The sequence below is a fragment of the Panthera uncia genome (genome assembly GCF_023721935.1).
Source record: "Panthera uncia isolate 11264 chromosome C1 unlocalized genomic scaffold, Puncia_PCG_1.0 HiC_scaffold_4, whole genome shotgun sequence".
Taxonomy (NCBI): Eukaryota; Metazoa; Chordata; class Mammalia; order Carnivora; family Felidae; genus Panthera; species Panthera uncia.
The window spans coordinates 86071283-86096724 of record NW_026057585.1 but is presented as its reverse complement, the minus strand read 5'-3'; the positions used below and the strand labels follow the sequence as shown (position 1 = coordinate 86096724).

General features: G+C 44.2%; 1 protein-coding gene across 2 annotated transcripts in view; it reads left to right on the top strand.

Annotated features, from left to right (window-relative positions):
* Positions 1-25442, top strand: part of MACO1 (macoilin 1) — a 64150-nt gene that overhangs the window by 33534 nt on the left and 5174 nt on the right. For both annotated transcript variants that reach the window (XM_049617768.1, XM_049617769.1), the window contains 4 exons: positions 16639-16797; positions 18066-18248; positions 20422-20542; positions 24512-24686. In XM_049617768.1, the coding sequence (XP_049473725.1) occupies positions 16639-16797; positions 18066-18248; positions 20422-20542; positions 24512-24686 (638 nt within the window). The remainder of the gene's footprint in view (positions 1-16638; positions 16798-18065; positions 18249-20421; positions 20543-24511; positions 24687-25442) is intronic.

Sequence of the window (25442 nt, the reverse complement as noted above, 5' to 3'; positions counted from 1 at the left end):
AGGACTGACTTATATTACCAGATCTGGACCTTAGAGAAATATTTTTGGAACATATAGATTGATGACAACATGTTTTATTAAATAGGCTATATAATGTTCTAGTCCGTCAATGAGTGTATCGATTAGTATTATGTTTTAGCAGGCTGTGATGTGTTTGTGACTCCTCTCTTTCTGGTTTAAGCGGGGGGGGGGGGGGGTGCAGAATGTCATTGTTCTTCATTCCACTTTCTAGCCCCTATAAGCCTTGTGTTTGTATTTATGATTTTAGGTTTCTCTTACAAAGGGGGACGAAGGTGGCCAAAGCTAAAACAGCCAGCTTTCCCCCTTGACCGGACTTGCTGGTGGCACAGATTGCCCAGATGTGACTTGTGACTGGCAGTTTACAATCTGTTGTACTTTAAAACATTTTTTTTTCTTTTTATTTCAGAGAGAGAGTGCGTGGGGCCGGGGGGTGGGGGCAGAGGGAGAGAGAAAGAGAATCCTAAGCAGGTTCCATGCTCAGTGTGGAGCCTGACGTGGGGCTTGATCCCGTGACCCTGGAATCATGACCTGAGCTGAAATCAAGAGTCAGACGCTCAACTGACAGAGCCACCCACGTGCCTCTGTACTTCTGAATTTAATCTTGTCTTCCAAATACCAGCATTTGAGATTGTTGTAGAACCTCTGACTTACATAAGCCTTCTTAGTGTGGTCTTGCTCTGTGGGGAAAAACGACAGGAGACCGGTTTACAGGACTTCCCGTTTTTCATTTCCCCGCATTTTGAGATGTCTATGCACAACTAAAAATTACATATCCTTTGAAAAGAAAGGGCCATGTTTTTAGATTCTGGTTTTTAATAATCAGTGGGTTCAGTGTGACCTGGTGTGAATAACTGAAAAAGAGCTAAGCGAAGAGAGACTCCAAGAAACTCGTATTTTGTCACCTCAGAGAAGCTTTTCAAAGCAACAAGGAAAGTTAGGGGCAGATGCCATGTCCCAGAAGAACAAAGAGACGCCATTTCTTCTTACGACTGTCCGCCTTTCCCGTCCCTTGTAGGAAGCTGTCCGGGTGTTTGCCCATCTCAGGGTTAGAAGTGGGTGGGGCTGGCTCCTAGCTCCAGAGGCCAGGAAAGACAAGGAACTTGGTGGGTGGTTCCAAGTTGTAACAGAAAGTGAGGAAGCAGATTCAGTGCGTGGAACCCAAGATTGTAGGCACAAAGCCATAATACAGCCCAAAGCTGAGACCTGACCGTGGGGAAGAACTAAGAGCAGTGGATTCAGGAGGTAGAGCCTGTGAGCAGCCCCTTGGACAGGTGCCCCAGGGGGGGATGGCACTTGTATGGACTAATCTAGCCCTCCCCCCCAAGGCCTGAAGAGTCCTCAGTGGGGAATCACGGGGGTTTGGGTGAGACAGGTTACAGAGGGTTCTCTTGAAAGGTGGAAACCCATCTTCAAAGCAAGTAATGGAAAGCCTCCAAGATTGATTGTTAAAGGGGAGGAAGTAGCAAAACATTGCATTTATGAGGCCATTATAAAATATGGGTGGATATGGTTCTCAGATACACAGAAAATTACTTGGAATAACACATACCAGATGGTCAATTGTAGTTGATTGTAGGGGATATTTACTTTCTATTTACATTGTCTATTTCTGTGGAGTTTGAATTTTTACACGGGCTTGTTAATACCCAGAATAGAACCTAAGCTCAGTGAGGCCAGGGACCTCCTTTTCTCTTACCTGCCATGGTACACAGAGTAGATACTCAATAAATACCTGTTGAATGAGCATTCCCGTCGTGCAGAGAAAATGCTAGAAAGAGACGGGGAGGAAGATGAGTCTCAGTCATCGCAGTGCAGTGCAGTTCAAAGCTGAGTGGCAGTGTGGCTCAGAGAGGCTTTTGAAGTTAGAAAAGTTACATATTACATTAGACAGGCCAAGCACCGAACATTCAGCGTCCCACTGTTTGTTGCTCGTGAGTAGGTTGTTAACAAGCTTATTTCTAAAAAATAGAAATACTTTCCACTCTAAGCCCCTTTCCTTGGTATTTCCTAGGAAGTTTTGCAATTTAGTACTCTGTCAGTACTATTTTCTAAGGATATTCAGGAGGTTCAAGAATTTCTGGAAGTTACCAGGGACAAGGGGAGAAAACTCATCCAAGGGACTCCTCTCAAAAAAGCCATTTGCTCTGGCAGTGGGTCGGTTGTGCTTCAGGGCCAGGGAATCTAGGCACAAGCCACGCCTCGGCCAAGAACTTGGAGGAGATCTCAGTTTGCTGCTTATTCATCTCTCCTGGTGAGTCTTGCCCTCTCCCCTGCCAGCCCTGGCCATGCTCTTTGTCTGTGTGGTAGCTGGATAGGGAGCTCAGATCCCACGTTTCTGCTTCAAGGAAATCCCCCAGGTTAGAAAAGGTGTTGACTCGAGGCACCTGGGTGGCTCAGTCGGTTAAGCGTTTGACTCTCGATTTCAGCTCAGGTCATGATCTCACGGTTTGTGCATTTGAGCCCCGTGTTGGGCTTTGCCCTGACAGCTTGGAGCCTGCTTGGAATATTCTCTCTCTCTCTCTCTCTCTCTCTCTCTCTCTCTCTCTGTCTCTCCTTCTCTCTCTCTCTCTTTCCCCCACCCACAAAATAAATAAACATTAAAAAAGAAAATGTGTTGACTGTTTATATATCATCTCTGGTGCTAGAGGGAGAATGATAACATTTGTTCTCTTTTGCATCTGAACACATTTTGCTGGGTGCCAGAAACAGTTTGCGGAAGAAAATCTGGGGCTTGGGCCCTGGGACTTTACCCCCGCTGCATCCCCTACGGGTGGCCCCTGCACACCGCAGAGCTAACAAACTGTGGCTGCAAAATGACTTGCTTGCTACCCTCCCCAGGGAGTACTGGCTACCAAAGCAGACCTTTCTGCTTCTATAGGTACACAGAGTAATTTATTTGTAACAGTATTATTTCTAGCCCAGAGGTAGAATTTAGTAAAACTGTGTGAAATTTTAGAATAAAGATGATGCAAACTGGGCAGTTAGAGGTTCCAACTAGATTAAATATGTCGAATTTAGTGGCTGCCGAATTATTTGGAAATGATTAAGTGGAAAAAATAAGTAGTAGAGCCATAGTTCTATTTAGTAAATTTGGTGTGTGTGTGTTCTGTCTCTGTGGGAAAATGTTTTTGATTCATGTTTGTGTAGCATTGCCTCTGAGCAGACATGACTTATTTCCACTTTCTGCCATGCTCATAATATTTACGGTACCTATAGGTTTTATTTGGTTGGCTCTGTTTACATTAATCCACAGTATAGTTTGAGTTGATTTTAAGCACTGCAGTTATTTAAAACTATCATATTCTGAGATATAAATGTGGTAATAGCATGATAATTTTATACTTAAACAGGGCTAGTGTGTGACTTGAAAACCATGTAGCTCGGGAAAAACTAGGCATCAGTGACTTTAAGCCACCAATTTGCCTACTGCCTTCACATCCAGGGAACCAAAGAAGATAATTATGTTGTACAGATAAATAAATTACGAAATGACACCAATTATTTGCTGTAGGGAGTCCACACTGGAAATATTTTTCTGTTGAGTACTAAGAGTTTATTCTAACAAAACAGGGATTTCTAGTTAGACAATTGGAAAGTTTCCCTCCCTAGAATTCAGAAGGAACTACTATAAAACTTTGTGTTAAATTCTGAGTCAGTACCCCTGCTGGCACATAATGAATTGAGATTTCCAGCTAAGGGGATTAGTGGTGGATTCCCTGAAGGGGACGTACTCCAAGGAAAAGGAACTATATTCTTTAAATGTTACTCACGCCATCATTTAGAAACTAGCTATTTGAATCCTTTGACAGCCAGTGTGGGCACACTTCAATCTTTGCAAACGTCTGAGACCTTTTTTCCAGCCAGCTGGGCCTCTCGGGGTTAGAATAAGTTTTGGTTTCTCTTTTATGGGAAGAATGACAGCTCTTCTCTCTCATAAGGTGCATTTCACAACTCCCTTGGCCCAGTGTTGTTCCAGGCTTGAAAAAGAAACAGAGTAATGGACTGGAAAAGACGGTTGCCCTTCCTCTCCCCCTGGCCCTAGAGCTGGGAGCAGGACAGGGCACAGCACAGGCTGGGGTTGGCACCATTTGCATTCGCTACTGCGCCTGGCCCCTGGGAGTCAGGATGCACGTACCCTTCCTGCGGGACAGCTGATTGTCACCATGGGGGACTGCACGTTCCCTTCCTGCGGGACAGCCGATTGTTGCTGTGGGGGATTGCAGGCCTGGTGTTGCTAAATCTTCTGAGATTTTGAAGAGATGCCAAAGATAGATATCTATGTCAAATCTCCCAGTTTTGAAGTCAGGGAGGGTCAAACAAAACATGTTTATGGGCCAGATTGGCTTACCAGTTTGCAGCCTCTGCACCTGACCCTTCCTGTTATTCTTGTATTTTGTTCCCTCCCACCCCTCTGGCCCTACCAATCAAAACTTGACTCCTATAGGAAGGATTTTTCTGTTACGGAGTATCTGGTAAATCCCGTGAACTCGTTTGCCATGTATGAATGGGAACTTTTTGCTTCATCCTCTCCTTCAGTTCTTGGCATTCTTGGAAAACATGCACCTGTTGACAGTGTCTCCCGCCACCCCAAAGACCATCCCCTTTACAGTCACATGCCCACAGCTGACTGTGAGGCTTTCGGAGCACTTAGAAGGAGAAGGGACAGCCGGCCTTGTGATAAGGGTGGTTTGGGTGTCTGGTGTTCCTCCAACCATACGCCACAGAGAGCTGCTTAGCCCTCCTGGGCCTAGAACTGGTGACTTCTCCCACGCCAACATGTTTCTCTCCCGTGTCCTTAGAGCATAAAATACATCAAAATTCGGGACGGGGATGCTGGTTATTCAGACTTCACGGGCCAGCTGGTTTAGAATCTGGCCTCCCAGCACCATCCCTTATGACGTGTGTATACTTTGAAGCCTGATGTCAGAACGATGTCTGCTCTTGCCTTTCCAGAGGGAGCCAGACCAGGGCGATAAACTACAGTTCTAGAGTCTAGATTTAGAAAAACTATTGTTTTGATAGCCACTGATGAATGGGAAGTAGTTGATGTCGATTCAGGAAGTGAGGCATTCTCTACTCCAGAAGCTTAAATTCCCCTTTTTTGGGAGTGACCTAAAAAGTTTATAAAGTAAAAGAGTTGGACTTTCCCTAAGGCTTTCAGATTATTCTGAAACTGGCCTGTGACATGGACAAATCTAAGAGTAACAGTGAACACTGAAAAGCCGTGGAAAGCAGATTAATAGCCTCCTCTTTTTTTTTGTTTAAGTTTTCATTTAAATTCCATTTAGTTAACATACATCCTAATGTTAGTTTTAGGTATACAGTATAGACTCAACACTTCCGTACGAGACCCAGTGCTCACCATGACTAGTAGACTCCTTAATCCCCATCGCCTGTTCAACCTGTCCCCTGTCCCCCTTCCTTCTTGTAACCATCAGTTTGCTCTGTTATAGTCAAGAGTCTCTTTCCTGGTTTACCTCTCTTTCCCCCGCCCTTTGCCCATTTGTTTCATTTTGTAAATTCCACGTGAGTGAAGTCACACGGTATTTGTCTTTCTCTGACTGGTTTTACTTAGCAGAATACTCTCTCGCTCCATCCATGGCGTTGCACATGGCAAGACGTCAGTCTTTTTTATGGCTGAGTGGTCTGCCACACACACACCACATCTTCTTTACCGATTCATCAATTGACGGACACGTGGACTGTTTCCATAGTGTGGCTGTTGTAGATAATGCTGCTGGAAGCATCAGGGCGCGCGTATCCCTTTGAATTCGTATTTTTGTATCCTTTGGGTAAATACCTAGTAGTACAGTTGCTGGATCGTAGGGGAGTTCTGTCCTTAACTTTGTGAGGAATCCACACTGTTTTCCAGAGCGGCTGCGCTAGTTTGAGTCCCCACCAACAGTGCAAGAGGGTTTCTCCACATCCTCGCCGCCACCTGTTTCCTGTGGTGTTGATTTTAGCCATTCTAAAAGGTGCGAGGCGATAATCTCATCGTAGCCTCCTCTTTTAAAATAAGTTTCTCCCAATCACAAAATAATAATTAAAATGTTAAAAGTAAGTTCTGGGGCCTCCTGGGTGGCTCAGTCAGATGAGTGTCCAACTTCGGCTCAGGTCATGCTCTCCACAGTTCGTGGGTTCGAGCCCCGCGTCGGGCTCTGTGCTGACAGCTCGGAGTCTGGAGCCTGCTTCGGATTCTGGGTCTCCCTCTCTCTCTGCCCCTCCCCCGCTCGCTCCCTCTCTTTCTCTCTCTCAAAAATAAATAAACTTAAAAATAAGGGGGTGCCTGGGTGGCTCAGTCAGTTGAGCGTCCGACTTCAGCTCAGGTCACGATCTCACGGTTCGTGAGTTCGAGCCCCGTGTCGGGCTCTGGGCTGATGGCTCAGAGCCTGGAGCCTGCTTCCGATTCTGTGTCTCCCTCTCTCTCTCTGCCCCTCCCCCATTCATGCTCTGTCTCTCTCTGTCTCAAAAATAAATAAACATTAAAAAAAAATATTAAAAAAAAATAAGTTCTATATGTTGATTATATCTAACTTTGAAGATCAAGAAAAGATAGCCACTATCTTAATATAATATCCTGTCAGTCTTTTTTCTCTTGCATGCATATATATTAGTGCATACATATTATTTTTACAAACAGAGCTCATACTATGTATAATAGTTTGTTCTGTTTAATTTTTTTTAATATTTGTTTATTCTTCAGAGAGAGAGACAAAGTGTGAGCGGGGGAGGGGCAGAGAGAGGGAGACATAGAATCCGAAGCAGGCTCCAAGCTCCGAGCCGTCAGCACAGAGCCCGATGCGGGGTTCGAACCCACGAACCGTGAGATCATGACCTGAGCCGAAGTCGGACGCTTAACCGACTGAGCCGCCCAGGTGCCCCTATGTAAAATATTTTGTAACTTGTCTTTTTCACTGACTACATCGTGAGCATTCTCCTGTGTCCTCAAATATTCTTCCTTAACGGTTTCTTACTGGCTGCATGTCAGTCAGACACATGAATATACAATTTATTTAGTCAGTCTTCCGTTGAATATTTAAGTGTTTCTGTTTTTTTTTTTCTTGTTCGAAGTAATGCTGCAACAAACACACTTTTATGTAAGTCTTTGTGTGGATCTCCAGTTCTCCTCTGGATAAATGTCAGGGAATGAGATGAACATTTTAAAGGCTTTTGATACAAACTATCAAATCTGACCACATCCTTTAAGGACCTTATTAAAAATACTCGTTGTAGCACTCACAGCTTTATTCTTGAAGGGTTTCAAGAAGTCAGTTCCCCTATTTCCCTATAGGACCAGTTCCGTGAATGCCTCGAGGATTCCTTTTCTCTCTTTGCATTCTTGAGGACAATGAATGTGTTTACCTTTTGCATTTGATAGATTAGGGAGCAGAGACGTTAAGTACTTTGTAATAACGGTTTTACTTAGTAATCATCAGTCTGTTGCGTGTTTTGGGATATCTGTGCCTGGTAAGCAATTGTAGTAACCACCGTGAGACCCGAGGCAGCTTCAGGTCACTGTATCCAAAGCTGTGATCTATAGGACATGTGGGAGCAACTTCAAGTCAGCATCGTAGGCGTTACTGAAGATGAAGGGCATTCAGGCTTGTGTGTGCCTGTCCCGTGTTGCCCGTCCTGTCAGCGAGAATGACCTGGAAAGGGGGAAGGGAAGGAGATGGTGGAGAGGGTTCTTCTGGAGACAGAGCTTTAACGTATGAGCTCAGTGTTCCTCATAGACAGCTGTGTGGTCCTAAACAAGTCTTGTCTTGTATGATTGATGTGTAACAGGGGATCTCCTAATGGAATTAGGTCCTTAACAAGATGAAGCAGTTGGCCTTCATTTATTCTTTTCGTACACCTGCCTTCTTCATAAGCAAACGCCCGTTTACCCCTGTCTCCTTCAGCCACTATTAACCAAAAACTCTGACGGCCTGCTGTAGGTAGAATGTTGCCAGGGCTGACCCTGTTCTAAGCACTGTGAAGGTTAGAGACAGTGGCCTATAAGGACTGGAAGAAACTTTAGAAATACAGTTCCAGGGGTGCCAGGGGTGGCTCAGTCGGTTGAGCATCCGTCTGACTTTGGCTCAGGTCATGATCTCACAGTTCGTGAGTTCAAGCCCCACATCGGGCACGCTGCTGCCAGCTCAGAGCCTGGAGCCTGCTTTGAATTCTGTGTCTCCCTCTCTCTGCCCCTCCCCTGCTTACACTGTCTCTCTCCCTCAAAAATAAATAAAGATTAAAAAAAATTAATCAATAAAAAAAAGAACTACAGTTCTGGCTTCTAATTTTATAGCACATTCAGCCCCTGGCTTCAAAGAATATATAGTCTTTGGAGAAAAAGATACATACACAGGAAAATATTAAACACCAGAACAAATTAAAAAACAGCACAGGGCAACAGCTTAGTACCCAACAAGGATCACCCACAGTAAAGGCTTTCACATATCGGGGGGAGAGAGAGGACTTTGGGCCCTGGAGATCTGCACCTTGTGCTGGAGAGCTTGTTTTGTTTTGTCTTTATTTTTTAACTGGGCCTTGAAGAGTGAGATTTGAAAATTGGAGGCCATTCCTCCCCAAGGGCTGGTATAATTAAAGGCAGAAGATGTCTGGAAACCAGGAGTGGGTAATTTTGGCTGGTGCGATGAAGTTGTTAGAAGCACCTATGTCTTAGCCACTTGGCTGCATGATTTGGAGACAATCTTCTGAAGCCCCTTTTCTTTTTTTTTTTTTTTTTTTTTTAATTTTTTTTTTCAACGTTTTTAATTTATTTTTGGGACAGAGAGAGACAGAGCATGAACGGGGGAGGAAGCCCCTTTTCTTACAGAGCAGGCCATCTTGTAAGTTGGGGCTTTTTTTGAAGTGTGCTTGACATAATATTGAATCAGAGTCTCAGGTGTACAACGTAAGTGATTCAACAATTATATACGTTATGAAATGCTCACCATGATAAGTGTATTATATTATTGACTGTATTCCCTATGCTGTACTTTTTATCCCCATGACTTACTTATTTCATAACTGGAAGAGTGAACCTCTTCATCCCCTTCACCCATTTCACCTCTCCCTCTTCCCTTTGGCAACCACCAGTTTGTTCTCTGGATTATGAGTCCGTTTCTCTCTTTTTTGTTGTTGTTCATTTGTTTTTTTAGATCCCACATATAAGTGAAATCATATGGTAGTTGTCTTTTTCTGGCTTATTCCATTTAACGTAACTAGGTCCATCCATGTTGCCATGAATGGTAAGATCCCATCTCATTCTTTTTTATGGCTGAGTAATATTCCATTGTGTGTATATACCACATCTTTATCCATTCATCTACGGATGGACATTTAGGTTGCTTTCATGTCTTGGCTATTGTAAATAACACTGCAGGAAACATAGGGTGCATATATCTTTTCAGATTAGCATTTTCGTTTTCTTTGGGTGAATACCCAGAAGTGGAATTACTGGATTGTATGGTACTTTTTTTTTTCCTTAAAAAAATTTTTTTTCAATCTTTTATTTATTTTTTTTTTTGAGAGAGAAAGACACAGAGCGTGAGCAGGGGAGGGGCAGAGAGAGAGGGAGACAGAATCCGAAGCAGGTTCCCGGCTCTGAGCTGTCAGCACAGAGCCCGACGCGGGGCTCGAACCCACGAACTGTGAGATCGTGACCTGAGCCGAAGTCGGACGCTTAACCGACCGAGCCACCCGGGCACCCTGATTGTATGGCACTTCTATTATTAGTTTTTTGAGGAGGCTCCATACTGCTTTCCAGAGTGGCTGCCCCAATTTATATTCCCAGCACCAGTGCTGGAGGACTCCCTTCTCCCCACATCCCTGTTGACACTTGTTATTTCTAGTTCTGTGTTGTCTTGCAGAGCCTGTAGCCTCTCTGTCCCCAGCCCTTTAGCGTTCAGAGCTAACCAACAGAGCTGAGAGAGCCTCTCACCTTCCTGATGGGCTCATGGGGTCAAACCAGCAGCCCTGGAAGCATACACTTAGGTAGTTTTCTGGAGTGGGTATAGACTGTGACTCATAGTGGATATAGCTACTCATCCCTGGGTGAAATCCTGGCTGAGAAAAGATCTCCTCCTTTTTTTGCAGGACTTACTTCCTAGGGAAATTTACTGCCCCAAAGCCTTAAGTTTCTCTGAGCTCTCCGTTAGGTCTCATAACGCCTCTGGGTTTATAAAAACCCTGAAGTGCTTGTCGGTACCCACTGGAGACTTTTAAACCTTCAATGAAGTCATAGTACTGTGGGCGGTAATTCAAGTAATTCACAGAAGCTAAGGAGTATACACATTTAGACACAAATATCTCCCTACCTTTTCACATACTTAAACACAAAACTGCTTTCAACTAAAAGCTGACACTTGAATCCCGTACTTTGGTTTACTACCAGATGCACTTCAAGATCCTCAGAGATATTTTTCCTACTTAGCCTGCCTGACAGACTCATGTTTGAGCCCCATTCTTTTGGTCGGCTAGAAGATTACCCCTTATTAAAATGTAAATCTTTCCTCTTAATAACTACCAACCATTTATATTACAGCTTACCTTAGTTGAGTGGGACGAGAGAGAAAATGAGATAGAGTTAGGGTCTGGAGTGGGTAAGAGGGATCCCTACCCGGCAGCTGTGCTTTGAAGGCGGCCTGCCCATCGGAGTGACGTCCTGAAGGAGCGCTGCTCTGGACAACCCCCGCTGTGGCTGGGAGGGAGGTAACTGCCGGAGGTCAGAGGTGGCTTCACAGATTACAGGTTGGGTGCCATCTTTTAAAATCATCCGTGGGACGCCTGGGTGGCTCAGTCGGTTAAGCGTCCGACCTCGGCTCAGGTCATGATCTCGCGGTCCGTGAGTTCGATCCCCATGTTGGGCTTTGTGCTGACAGCTCAGAGCCTGGAGCCTGTTTCAGATTCTGTTGTCTCCCTGTTTCTCTCTCCTCCCCTGCTCATGCTCTGTCTCTCTTTTCTCAAAAATAAATAAACGTTAAAAAAAATTTTTTTTTTTTTTAAATCATCGGTAAAAGTAGCCTGGAAAGGTGTCTGGACCTGATAGGTAACATTTTGAGTTGATTAGAACCCTGGCTTGGCTAATTGGGCACAAGTGGACATAGTTAGGCTCTAGACTCCAGACGCATAGACTCTAGACCTTTGCCATGCTGCAGTCTGTCTCCCACGTGGGGACCTCACTGGGCAGACCTCGCAAGGGTGGCAAGTGGGGCCACAGGAGTTGGGCAAGCAGGAAGTGCATTTATTTCCTGCCTGAGCATTTACCAAAGTTTTGTTAAGATCTGTCTGGCCCAATTTTTTTCTTTTTGGTTTTTTTTTTGGGGGGGTGAGATTGCAGGTCTAGAGTAAAGTTCCCTTTTATATCTTAATCGTCTGTCGTATAGGGAAGAGAGTAGAATTTAGCTCTGATAAAAGGGCCTGAGTTTATGGATGCATTGTTTCTTTTTCCTCCTTTCTTTCGATCCCTATTTACAGAAATCAGTTTTAAGGGTTACATACTGTTACTTCTGCCTCATTTTCCTCCTGACCACTTGCTTCTAATTCAGGTGGCAGCTATTGACATTTTCGTAAAATCCCATGAATGCATTTGAAGATTTAACATTAACCTCTAACCCCATTTAATCAGTACCTCTTGGACTTCACACCAATAAATTACATATCTGCATTTTACCCAGGAACTTTTGGCCTTCAGCACCAAAGGGTTAAGTATACCCTTAAGGCAAGTAGCAGGTATTTGTCTGCTAAATGTCCCTGGTGCTTTGACTAGCTTCAGTTCAGTTTACTAGTTCACAGAATTCTTTTAAAACTTGTATACATTTTTCCATCGAGCGTGTCTCAAAAATTGAGATATATCTTAGAAAATAGGAACGTATAGTGCATCCATACAATGGAACATTATGCAGCAGGTAAATTGTTTATGCAAAATTCCTAATGGTGTGGGAGGGCACTTAAGATGCACATACTATGTGTGTGGTACTCTCTCACCAGCATTAAACAATATTAACATGCATGAAGAAAGAGAAAAGAGAAACACAGAACGGAAGTAAACCAAATGTGAACAGTGAATGGTTCCGTCTGGACGAAAGAACTAAGATTATTTACCTTTTTATTCTAGATTTCTGCTTTTCTATTATATGCGGTTCTTACTATTGCCTGGGTGTCACTTTTGCGATAAAAAATAAACCTAATGAGGGATTGTAAATTACCACCTACCTCAGTAAAGATTCAAAATATAGTGAACATTTAGGGGCACCTGGGTGGCTCAGTCGGTTAAGCATCTGACTTTAGCTCAGGTCATGATCTTGCAGTTCACGAGTTTGAGCCCGGCATTGGGCTCTGTGCTGACAGCATGGAACCCGCTTTTGACCCTCTGTCCCTGCCTCTTTCTGCCCCTCCCTCCCCTGCTTGTGCGCGTGTGCATGCTCTCTGTCTCTCAAAAATAAATTAACATTTAAATAAATAAATAAATAAATAAATAAATAAAATACAGTGAATATTTAAAAATAAAATAAAATATAGTGAACATTTGGGGCACCTGCCTGGCTCCGTAGGTTAAGCATCTGACTCTTGATCACAGCTCAAGTCTTGATCTCTGAGTCATGAGTTCAAGCCCTGCATTGGACTCTGCACTGGGTGTAAAGCCTACCTAAAAAAATACATACATACACACACACACACACACACACACACACATGTATATATATATATTTTTTTATATTTATATATATTTTATATATACGCATATATGTAATTGTCTCTCAGGAAAAGCATCGGTTTTTTTTTTAAGTTTATTTATTTAGTTTGAGAGAGAGATTGCATGAGTGGGGGACATGCAGAGAGAGGGAGGGGGAGAGAATCCCAAGAGGTCTCTGTGCTGCCAGTGCACAGCCCAACATGGGGCTCGAACCCACGAAACCCCAAGATCATGACTTGAGCTGAAACCAAGAGTAGGTCACTTAACCGACTGAGCCACCAAGGCACCCCAAAAAAACGTTAATTTAACCTTGAATGTTCACTATATATGTATAACATTCAAGGTTAGATTAACGCTTTCTCTGAGAGACAATGAAAAATTTCCCCTCGTAAGTTTTAAAAATTCCTGAGAGTTTTCCATTTAGCACTTTAAGGTATCTCGCGCATCACGCGGTGTTCGTATAGATCGGCGTTTCTTAAACTGGGAACGCTGGTGTCAGCTCACAGGTTTGCTGTAGCTGTTTGGAGAATAGTAATTCAGAATTTTACAAAATTAAGGGCAGTTATGAAAATCCTGAAGCATTTTTTTTTTATTAAAAGAATTTTTTTTAATGTTTATTGATTTTTGAGACAGAGGGAGACAGAGCACGAGTGGGGGAGGGGCAGAGAGAGAGGGAGACACAGAATCTGAAGCAGGCTCCAGGCTCTGAGCTGTCAGCACAGAGCCCGACACGGGGCTCGAACTCACAGACTGCAAGATCATGATCTGAGTCGAAGTGGGCCGCTTAACCGACTGAGCCACCCAGGAGCCCCCTGAAGCATTTTTTTAAGTTTATTTATTTATTTTGAGAGAGCACAAGCAGAGGAGGGGCAGAAAGAGAGGGGGAGAGAGAATCCCAAGCAGGTTCTGTGCTGTCAGCATGGAGTCCAATGTGGAGCTTGAATTCACAAACTGTAAGATCATGACCTGAGCTGAAATCCAGAGTCGGACACTTAACTGACTGAGCCACCTAGGCGCCCTGAAAATCCTGAAGCATTTTAATTTCACTTCTCTGTCTTGTAAGATTAGGTGATTTTATTTTGAAAATAAATAAACTTTATTGAAGTACAACACATCTGCAAACATGCACGAATCCTAAGTATACAATTTATGAATTTTCGTAACCCTCGTAACCACGCTCTTCTATTTTTATTGCATTGTCTGACAAAATTTCATAATTATACATAAGAAAATATATTGTTGTTCAGGGTTCTATGGTCTCTGGAAGTTACGCTTAAGATATCTTGCTTTTTTGTTCTCATGATTACATTAACTCTCCGAGTTTTTACATATTTCAAGGAACTCTAAATTTCCATTCAGAATATTGTCGTTATTCTAAGTTCAGGATAGGGAAATTGGCCTTCAGAGATTAAAGATGCAAAAAAGTGAAAACTGCAAAATTACTGACAGCTAGGCTCAGCAGATTTAATTTTTCTTTCATTCCCAACTGCGGCTGGTTGTGTGGAACTTGATTCCTGTGCCTCCGCATATGATACAGCTCAGGTTGCTAATCTGAAGAAGCAGATCAGCAGCCAGCAGTAAGTGTGTCAGGCCTAGAAATCCTAGACCAAGCTGGGAGGGACTTGAGAGGTCATTAGCCCAAGATAGGGAAACTGAGTCCTGGAAGGTTACGTGCCTTGCCCAGGGTTGTGGAGTTGGTACCAGAGCTGAATCTAGAATCCCGATCCTAAACCCCATTAGTAAACCACGCTAAGCCTCTATGCTCCTCTTAAAACTCACCCTTTCTACTAAAAATGCAGTCCTCAGACTTTGAAATCGACTTCTCCGGAAAGATGAATAACCTAGCATGTTTTTCAGCCAAACTTCTTAATGGGGATAACCTGACAGCATTGACCTGCTTTGGGTTGCTTCGGGTGAATGAAGGATGGTGTCGGGTTGATATAAATGCCAGTCTGTAATTGTTTAGAGCAGTTCTGGGAGGACATTCATCTGGAATAACCCTGGCAGTAGGGAAAGTATGGCGTGATGTCGACTTGTGACCCCTTCCCTGGGGAGTGAGCTGTGACAGGAGACCCAGCAGCGTTCTGGAATACTGGGTCTCAAGTCTCTTCCGGGACACAGGACAGGGGGACAGGCTACTGTTCCTGGGCAGTGACCATCGATGGCTTACGACTTTTTTGCTTTTGAGATTTTGTTTCAGGTGACAAAAGGTAGATCGGTAAATAAACTGCTCTTTGGTTTTCTAAGGGAGGCCAGGCAACATATGTTTAGTACGTGCTGATCACTGTGGCGGGCCCTGGGGACTTAGTGCTTAACAAAACATGGCTGTAAGGACTTAGTCTGTGGGGCCAGCCGTTCTGGGGAGAGATCACCACTGCCATCCAGAAATCTCGGTTCTGTTGGAATATCAGATCAGTGAAATGCACAAGGGTCTCATCGTAGCAGACTGACTTTTGCCCGCCTGTTTGTCAGAAAGGATATCCTCTCAGTCCCACTTGGCGGCCAACCTCGGCCTGACCTTCAGTGCCACCCTCCACAGTCCCATCCACCAGACACTTTCTGCCCTTTCTCACTCTCTTCCCAGAGTCCAGGCTTTCCTCAGAGGCCAGGCTTGTTCCGTCCCCAAACATCTGTGACTGTCCTTACTTTTGAGTATGTTTTCCCCTTGTTTAGAATGCCCCTTCCCCCTCTTCTACTTCTCTGGATCCTGCCCAGCCTTCGAGGCCCAACCTGGTTCTCATCTTCTCTTGTCAGCGCTCCTGTGGCACTTGTACCCATACCACGGGGAGATGACAGAGCCACAGCTCAGCCTGCTGAAGGGGACAATGGGCTCTGGAGCCTGTATAACCGTGGGCTGGAACCTTTCCTGAATCTAGACTTCTTCATCCGTAAAAATGGGAGTCATAATCTACCCTTAGCCCACAGTTGTGTGTACTAAATGAGTTCATAGCATTAAAGCCTGTAGAACAATGCCTGCGCATAAGTTCTCCTTAAATTTTAGTTATCATTCCTTCTCGCATATATTTAATCACGGCCTTCCTTGCGGTAAGTGTTTAATCACTCACTTTAAGTAGCTGCTTACTGGCCCCTAGTGAAATTATAAAGCCCTCTCATGAAGAAAGAATCCTGATTTTATGCTTTCTGTTGACGCTTTTCAGTCCTACACGTGCATATAAGAGTTCCCCAAGACATAGTGCTTAAAACGAAGCTATTACTGTATTAAAGAAAACAGATGGAGCCAACGTAAGAAACTGAAGAGAGAAGATAGGCTTCAGCTCACAGATGGAGTTTGCTTATGATTCTCAGAGCATGTCATTTGTTCTTTTTTTCATTGTTGTTGAGTCTTGTGAGTCCTGCTGTCATAGTCACCGGAAGTGTGAACACCATTTAGCAAAGATGCTAGTAATTTCAGAGGTTGTCTTAGACACTCCTCTAGGCCCGTGGTGGGAGGGAATCTCAGAAGGTAAATTCTGCTCTGTCAGAATATACCAGGGCAGGTGGGTCATAAGCTGGTCGTTACTAATACATCCCCCTTGCTGAGGGGCAAAGGAAATTCACCAGGGTGTGTGGGTGTTGCAGGGGGAAGGGTTGGGGGGGGGGATCCCAAGCCTTCAGCCACCCTCCCTCTGTCTTTCCTTCCTCCTTCGTTAGCAGCTCAGGAACTCACAAGCCCCTCACCTGTCCGTGTTCACAAACATTTGGAGGAAACCCACAGTTACTCTCTGGTGGTGGGAAGAGGCGGGGACCCAGGCAGAAAGAAGCACTCCATAGAAAGCCTGTCGCAGGCAGGCAGGCATCCCGGTGCTGGCAGGAGCCACCGAAGGGAGGGGTCTTCTGCCCTGTGCCCGGCGGTCTGGGACTTGAGCCAGGCTCTCCCGCAGAGGCCCGTGGGTGTCCTTTCCGGGATGAAAATGCCACATTTCTCCCTCTCCTAGGCTGGAACAAGATATTAAAAAGTTAAAGGCTGATCTGCAGGCCAGCAGACAAGTGGAACAGGAGCTCCGCAGCCAGATCAGCTCCCTCTCCAGCACCGAGCGAGGGATCCGCTCAGAGATGGGCCAGCTCCGGCAGGAGAACGAGCTGCTGCAGAACAAGTACGTGCGCCGCGCGGGCCTTCGGTCGGGAGCCAGGCGGCCGCACCGTCTGTGGCTTGGAGCACAGGATTTGCGATGCCGGAGGGACCTGGCAAGGGGGGTTTTCGATGAAATGTTTAAAGTGTTCAATTTAGTATTAGGTAGCCAACATATTATAAAATCTATAAAAACTTACTACATTGCAACCAAACAGTTTATTAATATTAGTATTTTTTGCTCATTTAATAACTTCTTCGCTTAGTTTAAAATAGTTATTGTGCCTTTGTGATAATATAAGTAAAAGTGACGAGAAGTAGTTCCGCTACAATGTGAAAATCTTGCTCCTTTGAATGAAAGTTTCCAGGGGAATAATGCACTCTATTTACCTTCATCTCTGGAACTCAAAAATGACATTGAACTTTGATTTTATTTGAAGAGGCAAGCAAAAAGCCAGCTCTTCTGTGTGCATTTGTTTATGCTTCCCGTTGATTCGTCCTGGAATTTCTTCTTGACTCAATACGAACATGTCATTTTTTTTATTTTCTTCAATCTCTGCAGTGTGTGCCTGGGGTAGTGATTACTATTCTAGGCTGTGGGCTTTCCCCATTGAAAGAGAAGTCCTTCAGCATTTTTGAACAGCATAACTCGAGCGTTACAGCTTATTATAAGCAAATAACTTCTCCATTGCTTCTGGCTCACATGTGGGGGATGGAGAACATCTCACCTTACACTGATACACTGAGATAAACTCACCTTATATCGATAGGTAAAGCTGGGGGTGGTGGGAGGCAGGGAAGGGACTGTGGCTAAAATTTCTGTCTGAAATGAAGCACCGTGCGACTCTAACTCCAGGATCTATTTTGGGATCCTCAGAAAACATCTCACAGCTGGAAAGGAAAGGCTGTATTCAGGCAAAGAAAAACCTCCCCTTCCCACCCTTGACCTCAGTTTCAGCGGGGCTGGATAAAGTTTCTTCAAAAGGTGCTTTGGGGCACTAGACTTAGTTCTACAACTATCTTTCCCTCTGATGGAAACTTGTTTTATGCTTCTTTTCTGGATTACCTTCTGTAGATCACTTACCTTAACAGGCTAGGTCTTACTCTGTATCTTGCTAGGCAACCTCTCTGTTGATGTTTTGGGATTGTTAAATAATAACAACATTATGTTTTTCCTGGGATCTCTGGGAGCTGACTCTTATGATTTGCTGTTCAAAAGAGGAGCCATGTTCCTCCAGGGTTCCGAGTGGGCATTTCTAATTACAAAACTCTATGATAATCATTTCCATATAGATTACATAATGCTGTGCAAATGAAGCAAAAAGACAAGCAGAATATCAGCCAGCTGGAGAAAAAGCTGAAAGCTGAGCAGGAAGCCCGAAGTTTTGTAGAAAAGCAGTTAATGGAGGAGAAAAAAAGGAAGAAGTTAGAAGAAGCCACTGCTGCCCGGGCCGTTGCATTTGCTGCTGCGTCGAGGTATGTCTGCGTCACCCGAGCGCTTCCTCTGAGGTGGGCCTGCCTTGCAGCAAGACAGGCATGGGGATTTGAGGCCTTGGGCAGGATTGGAATAGAGCGATCGTGCAGGGATAGGTGGCCACCGAGCACTGTTGCATGAGCTGGCCAAGCCCCGTCTGTGCAACTCGCACTGTCTTGTAACAGCTTCGTCCTTTGGCGACCTCATCGATGGAGTGGGAGGAGGGACTCACCACGGTTCCCGCACCCGGGAGCAAAGTGCTGCTTGTAAATGGGTTTCCAGTCACTTTGTGTGTGGCCAGTAACTGCTAAACGCTTGGAGAGATTCCAGTCTGGGATTTTATTCCCTTTATAGAGCTGTCGCTACTCTCTACTCTCAGGTGTGTGTGTTTCTGGAGTTTTTGTCTTAAAATAGAAGACAGGGAAAATGTTGCTTGCCCAAGTACTTTGTACTGATCGCTCCTGTCTTTGTTGGCTATCAGCAAACTGTCAAATGAACTGGAAAAGATGAAAGGAAACTTAGGTCACTATTAGATATCATTGAATTTGTGGAGTGAGGAGAACTGGGGACTGCTTCTACACCATTGAAAAGGATGTAAGGATTCCAGAAACTGATATGTAATTGCCGCCTGAATTCCAGCAAGGAGAGAAGATCGTTTAGAGAACTCTTGGGCGGGGGGAGAGCGCTGGCAGCGGAGGGGAGGGGGTGCTCTGCTTCACTTTATCACTTTTTCCCTTCTGTGTTTGTTTTGACTAGTGAATTCCATCTGTGTGTAGGGGTCAGGTATGGGTTTACAGTTGCAGGGCGAGGGTAAACTGTTATTTATTTCGTTTTAAGTCTTGACCCTAATTTGTATCTACATGATACATCTCTACCGTCGTTCTTCCTTAAGTTTTGCTCTTTGCCTTACGACATGTTAAAAGCCTTCTCTTGGGCTCTGTAGAATAACTGATGGACCATCGTTTCGCATTTAAGGAAATAATAGCCAGAGAGAACTCGTTCCTCCTGTGTGAGCCCGCCACCCCCGGTAGACTCTCTAGTGCACGTAGCTGAGCTCACTTGGCCCATCAGCGTCTATACAGACTCACAAGACACTTTACGAGCCTGCCTAGCACGTGGGGGGTTTGTTTATTCATTTGTTTAAAGATTTGTAAGCACAGACTTCTGAAAAAAGCCCAAGTTTCTGAAGCACTGACACTGGCAGGAGATTTTTCTGAACAGTCACCTGGTGTGGCTTGTGCTGTCCTTAATTCGTCCAGCACCTACCCTGAAAAAAAGTCCACTGAGGAGGATATGACAGTCCCTTAACCAAGTTGTTCAGTGCCTGATGCCTGAGAATCAGGACCTTGGTTTCAGTCTCTTCCCTGACTCCCTTTCGCTTCCACCCAAGCCCGTTTGTTTTGGTCTTCTCCTTAGATGGCCCTTGTCTGCCAACCCTTCCGTAGAGGCCGTCTGTATTCCCGAGTAAATCTCCAGGTGTAAGTCTCTCGCTGGACCTTCCTTTTTGGTAGGCACAGGACACCTGCTTTCTCCATCTGGCTGTTTCTGCGATGTGAATGCTTAGTCAGCTTCAGAGTGGCCATTGCCATCACCTTTTTTAGTTTGTCCTTAATACGGCCCTGAGAAGCAGCCTGATGCTGTGGCAACTTCACGATTCAAGGGAGGTGAACTTGCCGATGCATAGACCCTCAAAAGTGAAAACTTTTTAGCTCACTGCCCCCTGCTGGAGACAGCACTTGCCCGGGGCTCTCTTACTCAGCTCCTGGGCACCGCCTCAGGTCACGTGGCCTGGTGGAAGCTGGCTGCGTTAGGAAGCTGGAAAACCTCACTTCTTATCCCAGTTCTGAGAGCTACCAGCTAGGTGGTGTTGGACTAGTATTATGTCTGTGTGGTCTCAGTTTTCTTATCTGGAAAATGGGACAATATGTCCTGCCCTTGCAAAGAAGGCAGAATGGGTAAAGTACCTCACTTTACGCCTGGCTTGTATTAGATGCCCAATTAATGATAATTATTTTAGATCATTGTTGAAACAATCAAGGAACAGAGAATGAGCAGACTGAGCCAAAAACTAAAACCTGACCAACTCCGGAGTAGAAGAGAAATATCAGTCCTGCAGTGTAAGTAAACCATACAGTCTTTTAAATCTCTTTCTTTCCTTCTCTTTTTTTTCAAAAGGGGGGAGTGCACCGAAACCTTACGGAATCGGATCAGAGAATTAGAAGCAGAGGGCAAGAAGCTCACGATGGACATGAAGGTGAAAGAAGACCAGATCAGAGAACTAGAACTGAAAGTTCAGGTACGGGGGGCGCAGAGGACTTTCTCATACTTGGGTTCCTCTTCTGTGTTAGCTGTGTGCTCACTGCTGCAGTGTGGAGATGGTGCCTTTTGATAAGAGGCCAAATCCCACCACCTTGGAAAATCTCTGAAGGCCAAAAAGAAGCTCTAGCCTCGTGCAGCTCGTTCAAGTCACATTTAATTAGCTGGATTCTAACACAACCAGGAATGCTGATGGTCCTTTGACACGGTTTATACCAGAATTTGACTTCCTGTAGATTCATCTCATTCTTTCAGGTTATAGGCCAGACTAGTATCTTTGGAATGTGTATGCCTCTTCTTAGCCCTAAACCTCTGTCCATTACCAGGGAATTCACCGTTCTGGATGGCTCTGCACCTTGCAGATTGCAGTTCTGAGCAGTGCATGAGAGGAAAAGCTGCCAGTGCTGTGGACACAACCAGTTTTCTGACACATGTGGACTTTAGCCAAGTATTTGGCATTGGTTCTGCAAAGGGACGTTTAAAAGTAATGTTAGGGGGCGCCTGGGTGGCTCCGTCGGTTGAGCGTCCGACTTCGGCTCAGGTCATGATCTCGCGGTCCGTGAGTTCGAGCCCCGCGTCGGGCTCTGTGCTGACAGCTCGGAGCCTGGAGCCTGCTTCAGATTCTGTGTCTCCCTCTCTCTCTGCCCCTCCCCCACTCATGCTGTCTCTCTCTCTCTCTCTCTCTCTCTCTCTCTCTCTCTCCCCCTCTCTCTCCCTCTCTCTCCCTCTCTTTGTGTCAAAAATGAATATACATTAAAGAAAAAAAAAAGTAACGTTAGGGTCCCTGGGTGGCTCAGTCGGTTAGGCATCCGATTCTTGATTTTAGCTCAAGTTGTGATTTCACAGTTTGTGAGATCGAGCCCCACGTCGAGCTCTGCACTGACAGCGAGGAGCCTGCTCAAGATTCTCTCTCTCTCTCTCTCTCTCTCTCTCTCTCTCTCTGCCTCTCCCCTACTTGCACATGCACACACACACTCTCTCTCTCTCAAATAAATAAACTTAAATTAAAAAAAAAAAAAGGGAAGTCGCTAGAGTAGATGACACAACTTGGAGACCAAGCCCAAAGTGTGTAATAAAAGTGGCAGCACAAATGGGTGGGACAGTGAGGATCAGTCAGAAAAAGGCTTTGGAACAGTTAAATGACCAGGAAAAAAAAGTTAGAAGCTCATCTCCTACCACACAAAAAGAAATTCCAGATGAAGAGTTGAATTCGGGGTGAAAAGAAGCATTTAGTTTTAAACTGGGTGAAAATATACTAGAATTTATTTGATCTTGAAACCGGGAAAAATGTTCTAAACGAAAATAATGGGGAAAAAATCACAAAACAAAACAAAAAAAACAAATCAAAAAAATCCATTGAGGGGGGTATAGGTATTGCAACAAATATAAGGAATTAATACTCTTGATATGTAAGTAGCTCATAAAATTTGTTAAGTGAAGCTCAGTTGGAAAAATAGGCGAAAGATGTGAACAAATAATTCACAGAAGAAAAAGAAATGACTGAAAAGAATATAAGAATATATCCTCATCAATCACCAAAGACCTATAGATTAAAATTAGATATCATTTCTCTCCTGTAGAAATTTGTTTCTTTTTTTTTTTTTAATTTTTTTATGTTTATTTACTTTTGAGAGAGAGAGAGAGACAGAGCATGAGCAGGAGAGGGCTAGAGAGAGAGGGAGACACAGAATCTGAAACAGGCTCCAGGCTCCGAGCCGTCAGCACAGAGCCCGACGCGGGGCTCGAACTCACGAACCGCGAGATCATGACCTGAGCCAAAGTCGGACGCTTAACCGACTGAGCCACCCGGGTGCCCCTGTTTCTTTTTTTTTTAATGGCATTATATTTGGCATACAGTGTGACTTTAGTTGCAGGTGTACAACGTAGTGATTGCACACAACTCTGTACGTCATGCTGTGTTCAATGCAAGTGTCCCCATACAACACTAGGGTGTAGTTGCAGTACCTCGACTGTATTCCCTTTTCTGTACCTTTTTATCCTTGTGACTTATTTATTCTGAACTAGAAGCCTATACCTCTCACTTCACCCCGCACCCATTTTGCCCACCTCACAATCCCCTTACCCTCTGGCAACCACCAGTTCTCTGTATCTTTGGGTCTGTTTCTGCTTTCGTTTGTTTCTTTGTTCGTTTGTTTCGTTTTTCAGATTCCTTACATCAGTGCCGTCACATGATACTTGTATCTCTCTGTCTGCCTTATTTCACTTAGCATAGTGCCTTCTAGGTCCATCCGTGTTGTCCCAAATGGCAAGACCTTGTTCTTTTTTATGGCTGAGTGATACTCTTCTCTGTGTGTGTGTGTACAAATACATATCACATTTTATTTATCCACTCAGCTCTTGATGGACCCTTGGGTTGCTTCCATGTCTTTGCTATTGTAAATAATGCTACAAAAAAACATAGGGGTGCATGTTTGGTGTTTTTGTTTTCTGCGGGTAAACACCCAGGTGTGGAATTACTGGATCATATGGTATTTCTACTTTTAATATTTTGCGGAACCTCCATACTGGCTGCACCAGTTTACATTCCCAGCGACAGTGCACAAGGGTTCCTTTTTCTCCACATCCTCACCGACATTTGTTATTTCTGGTCTTTTTGATACTAGCCTCTCTGACAGGTATAAGGTGATTTTGTTATTTTGCATTTTTCTGATGATTAGGGACGTTGAACATCTTTTCGTAGTATGTCTTCTTTGGAAAAATGTCTACTCAGATCCTCTGCCCATTTTTAATCAGATTGGTTTTTTTTTTTTGGTTTTGAGTTGTGGAAGTTCTTTATATATTTTGGATATTAACCCCTTACTGAATATCTCTTTTGCACATATCTTCTCCATGTAGTAGGTTGCCTTTTCATTTCGCAAAAGTATTTTGGTGTAGTCTCAATAGCTCATTTTTGCTTTTATTTTCCTTATCCCTTGTGAAATTAGCAAAGAATTTTTAAATGATACTATCAGCCTGGGTGAGGATAATAGAAACAGGCCTCATAATTGCTGGCAGAAGTGTAACTTTCTGGAAAAGTTCATATACTTTATTTCCCTTTTCAGAACTCCTGCCTAAGATAAACATTTTAAAATCTCATCATTGATTGATAAACAAAGATGTTCATCATAGCGGTATATAAATGAAAACAAAATCTTAACAAAGGGAGATTCATTTAATAAATTATGGTACATATACAAGAATATTATATAGCCGTTAAAAATTACATTTTCAAAAACCAGTTGATTTAAAAAACTATACAAAACTACATATGGTGTGATCTCATTTATGCTAAAAGATATACATATGCTTCTAAAAGACTAAAAATATATAAAGTTTTTTATGCTGTCAGGAGTTTGAGTAATTTTCATTTTCTCCTTTGAACTTTAATATATTTCTAATTCTCTGTAATAAGTTTGGATTTCTCTAAAATGAAAAAATTAAAATATCTGTATGTATGTATATATTTATTTATATATAGGTATTTATTGGCGACATTACCAGTTGTTTTAAGTGGGCTTACTCTGCAGTATGTCCTATCAAAATAATGAACATTTTTTATAACTTTTTAGTGCAAATTGAGAGTAGACTTCTGGCAAATTGATTACAGCATTACAGCAGCATTTGCAACTGGCGGCAAGGAAAAAGTGCTTTGTATGTTCTGAATTAGGCTTGTAAGAAAGTGTTTTATTTGGAAACAGAGTCTACTGTTACTAGAAACAGCCCAACACCATCAAATTCATCTACTAAAATAGTTTTGTATGTCATATCATCATATAAATACATTTTTCACTCCCAAGTGGTAAGATTCTTAACCCACGAAACACCAGGATTCTGTATTCTAGGGGCCAGGTCAGTAATAGTGGGATTTTATTTGTGATTTCAGGCTAATTTGTAGACATCGATGCCAAAACTATCTTGTAACATCTTGCTGCTTTGATGATGTTGATAGGAGCTTCGGAAGTATAAGGAAAATGAGAAGGACACTGAGGTGTTAATGTCAGCGCTCTCGGCCATGCAAGACAAAACACAGCACCTGGAGAACAGTCTGAGTGCAGAGACGAGAATCAAGCTGGACCTGTTCTCTGCACTGGGGGACGCAAAGCGACAGCTCGAGATCGCCCAAGGTAGGAGAGCAGCGGGCCCCAGAGGAGGTGGTGTGACGAACAATGCACAGGAACACAGCACACGTCCCTTAGAGCTCAGAACCAAAGACATTCGGTTTTCTCGGTTTGTAAGTGCCCGACCTTGACATCTAGGAATTATCACATTAATTCATTCCGCGGACGTATTTTGAGGTGAGAGTATGTCAAGTGCAGGGCACACAGAGAAGGGGATGAGTTTCTGTGCTCAAGGAGTTCACGGTGTTGTTGAAGAAAGAGACAACTGCGGAGTCCCCCAAAGGTGGTGGTGTAGGAACATACCGAGGGGCAGGGACTGAGCCAGTCTGGGAGTTAGAGGGCTGTTTCTCAGGGGAGCTGATGTCTGAGTTGGGTTTTGAATGATGAGCAGGGGTTAGCTCAGTGACGAAGCAGTGTAGGAGGGCGAGGGGCAGAGAGGCATCTGAACAGAAGAAACAGCTTGAGGGAGGCCAGGGAAGCTAGGAAGGCCTGACGCGTTCCAGGCCGCAGCCGGCTGTACGTGGTTACGAATGAGGGAGCACTGGGAGCAGCTTCTGGAGAGTAGGCCGTGCACTCCACAACTACTTCCTGAGGCCCTACTGTGTGCTGGGCACTGCAAGACGCCCCAAGGGGACAGGCAATAACAAGCAGGCATGGAGCGTATCAGGTGCTGATGGATGCAGGGATAAAAATGAGGCAGTATCCAGGCAAGAAGTGTGAGTGTCTGTGTGGGGCCACTAGTTTGACACGGTGGTCGTGGAA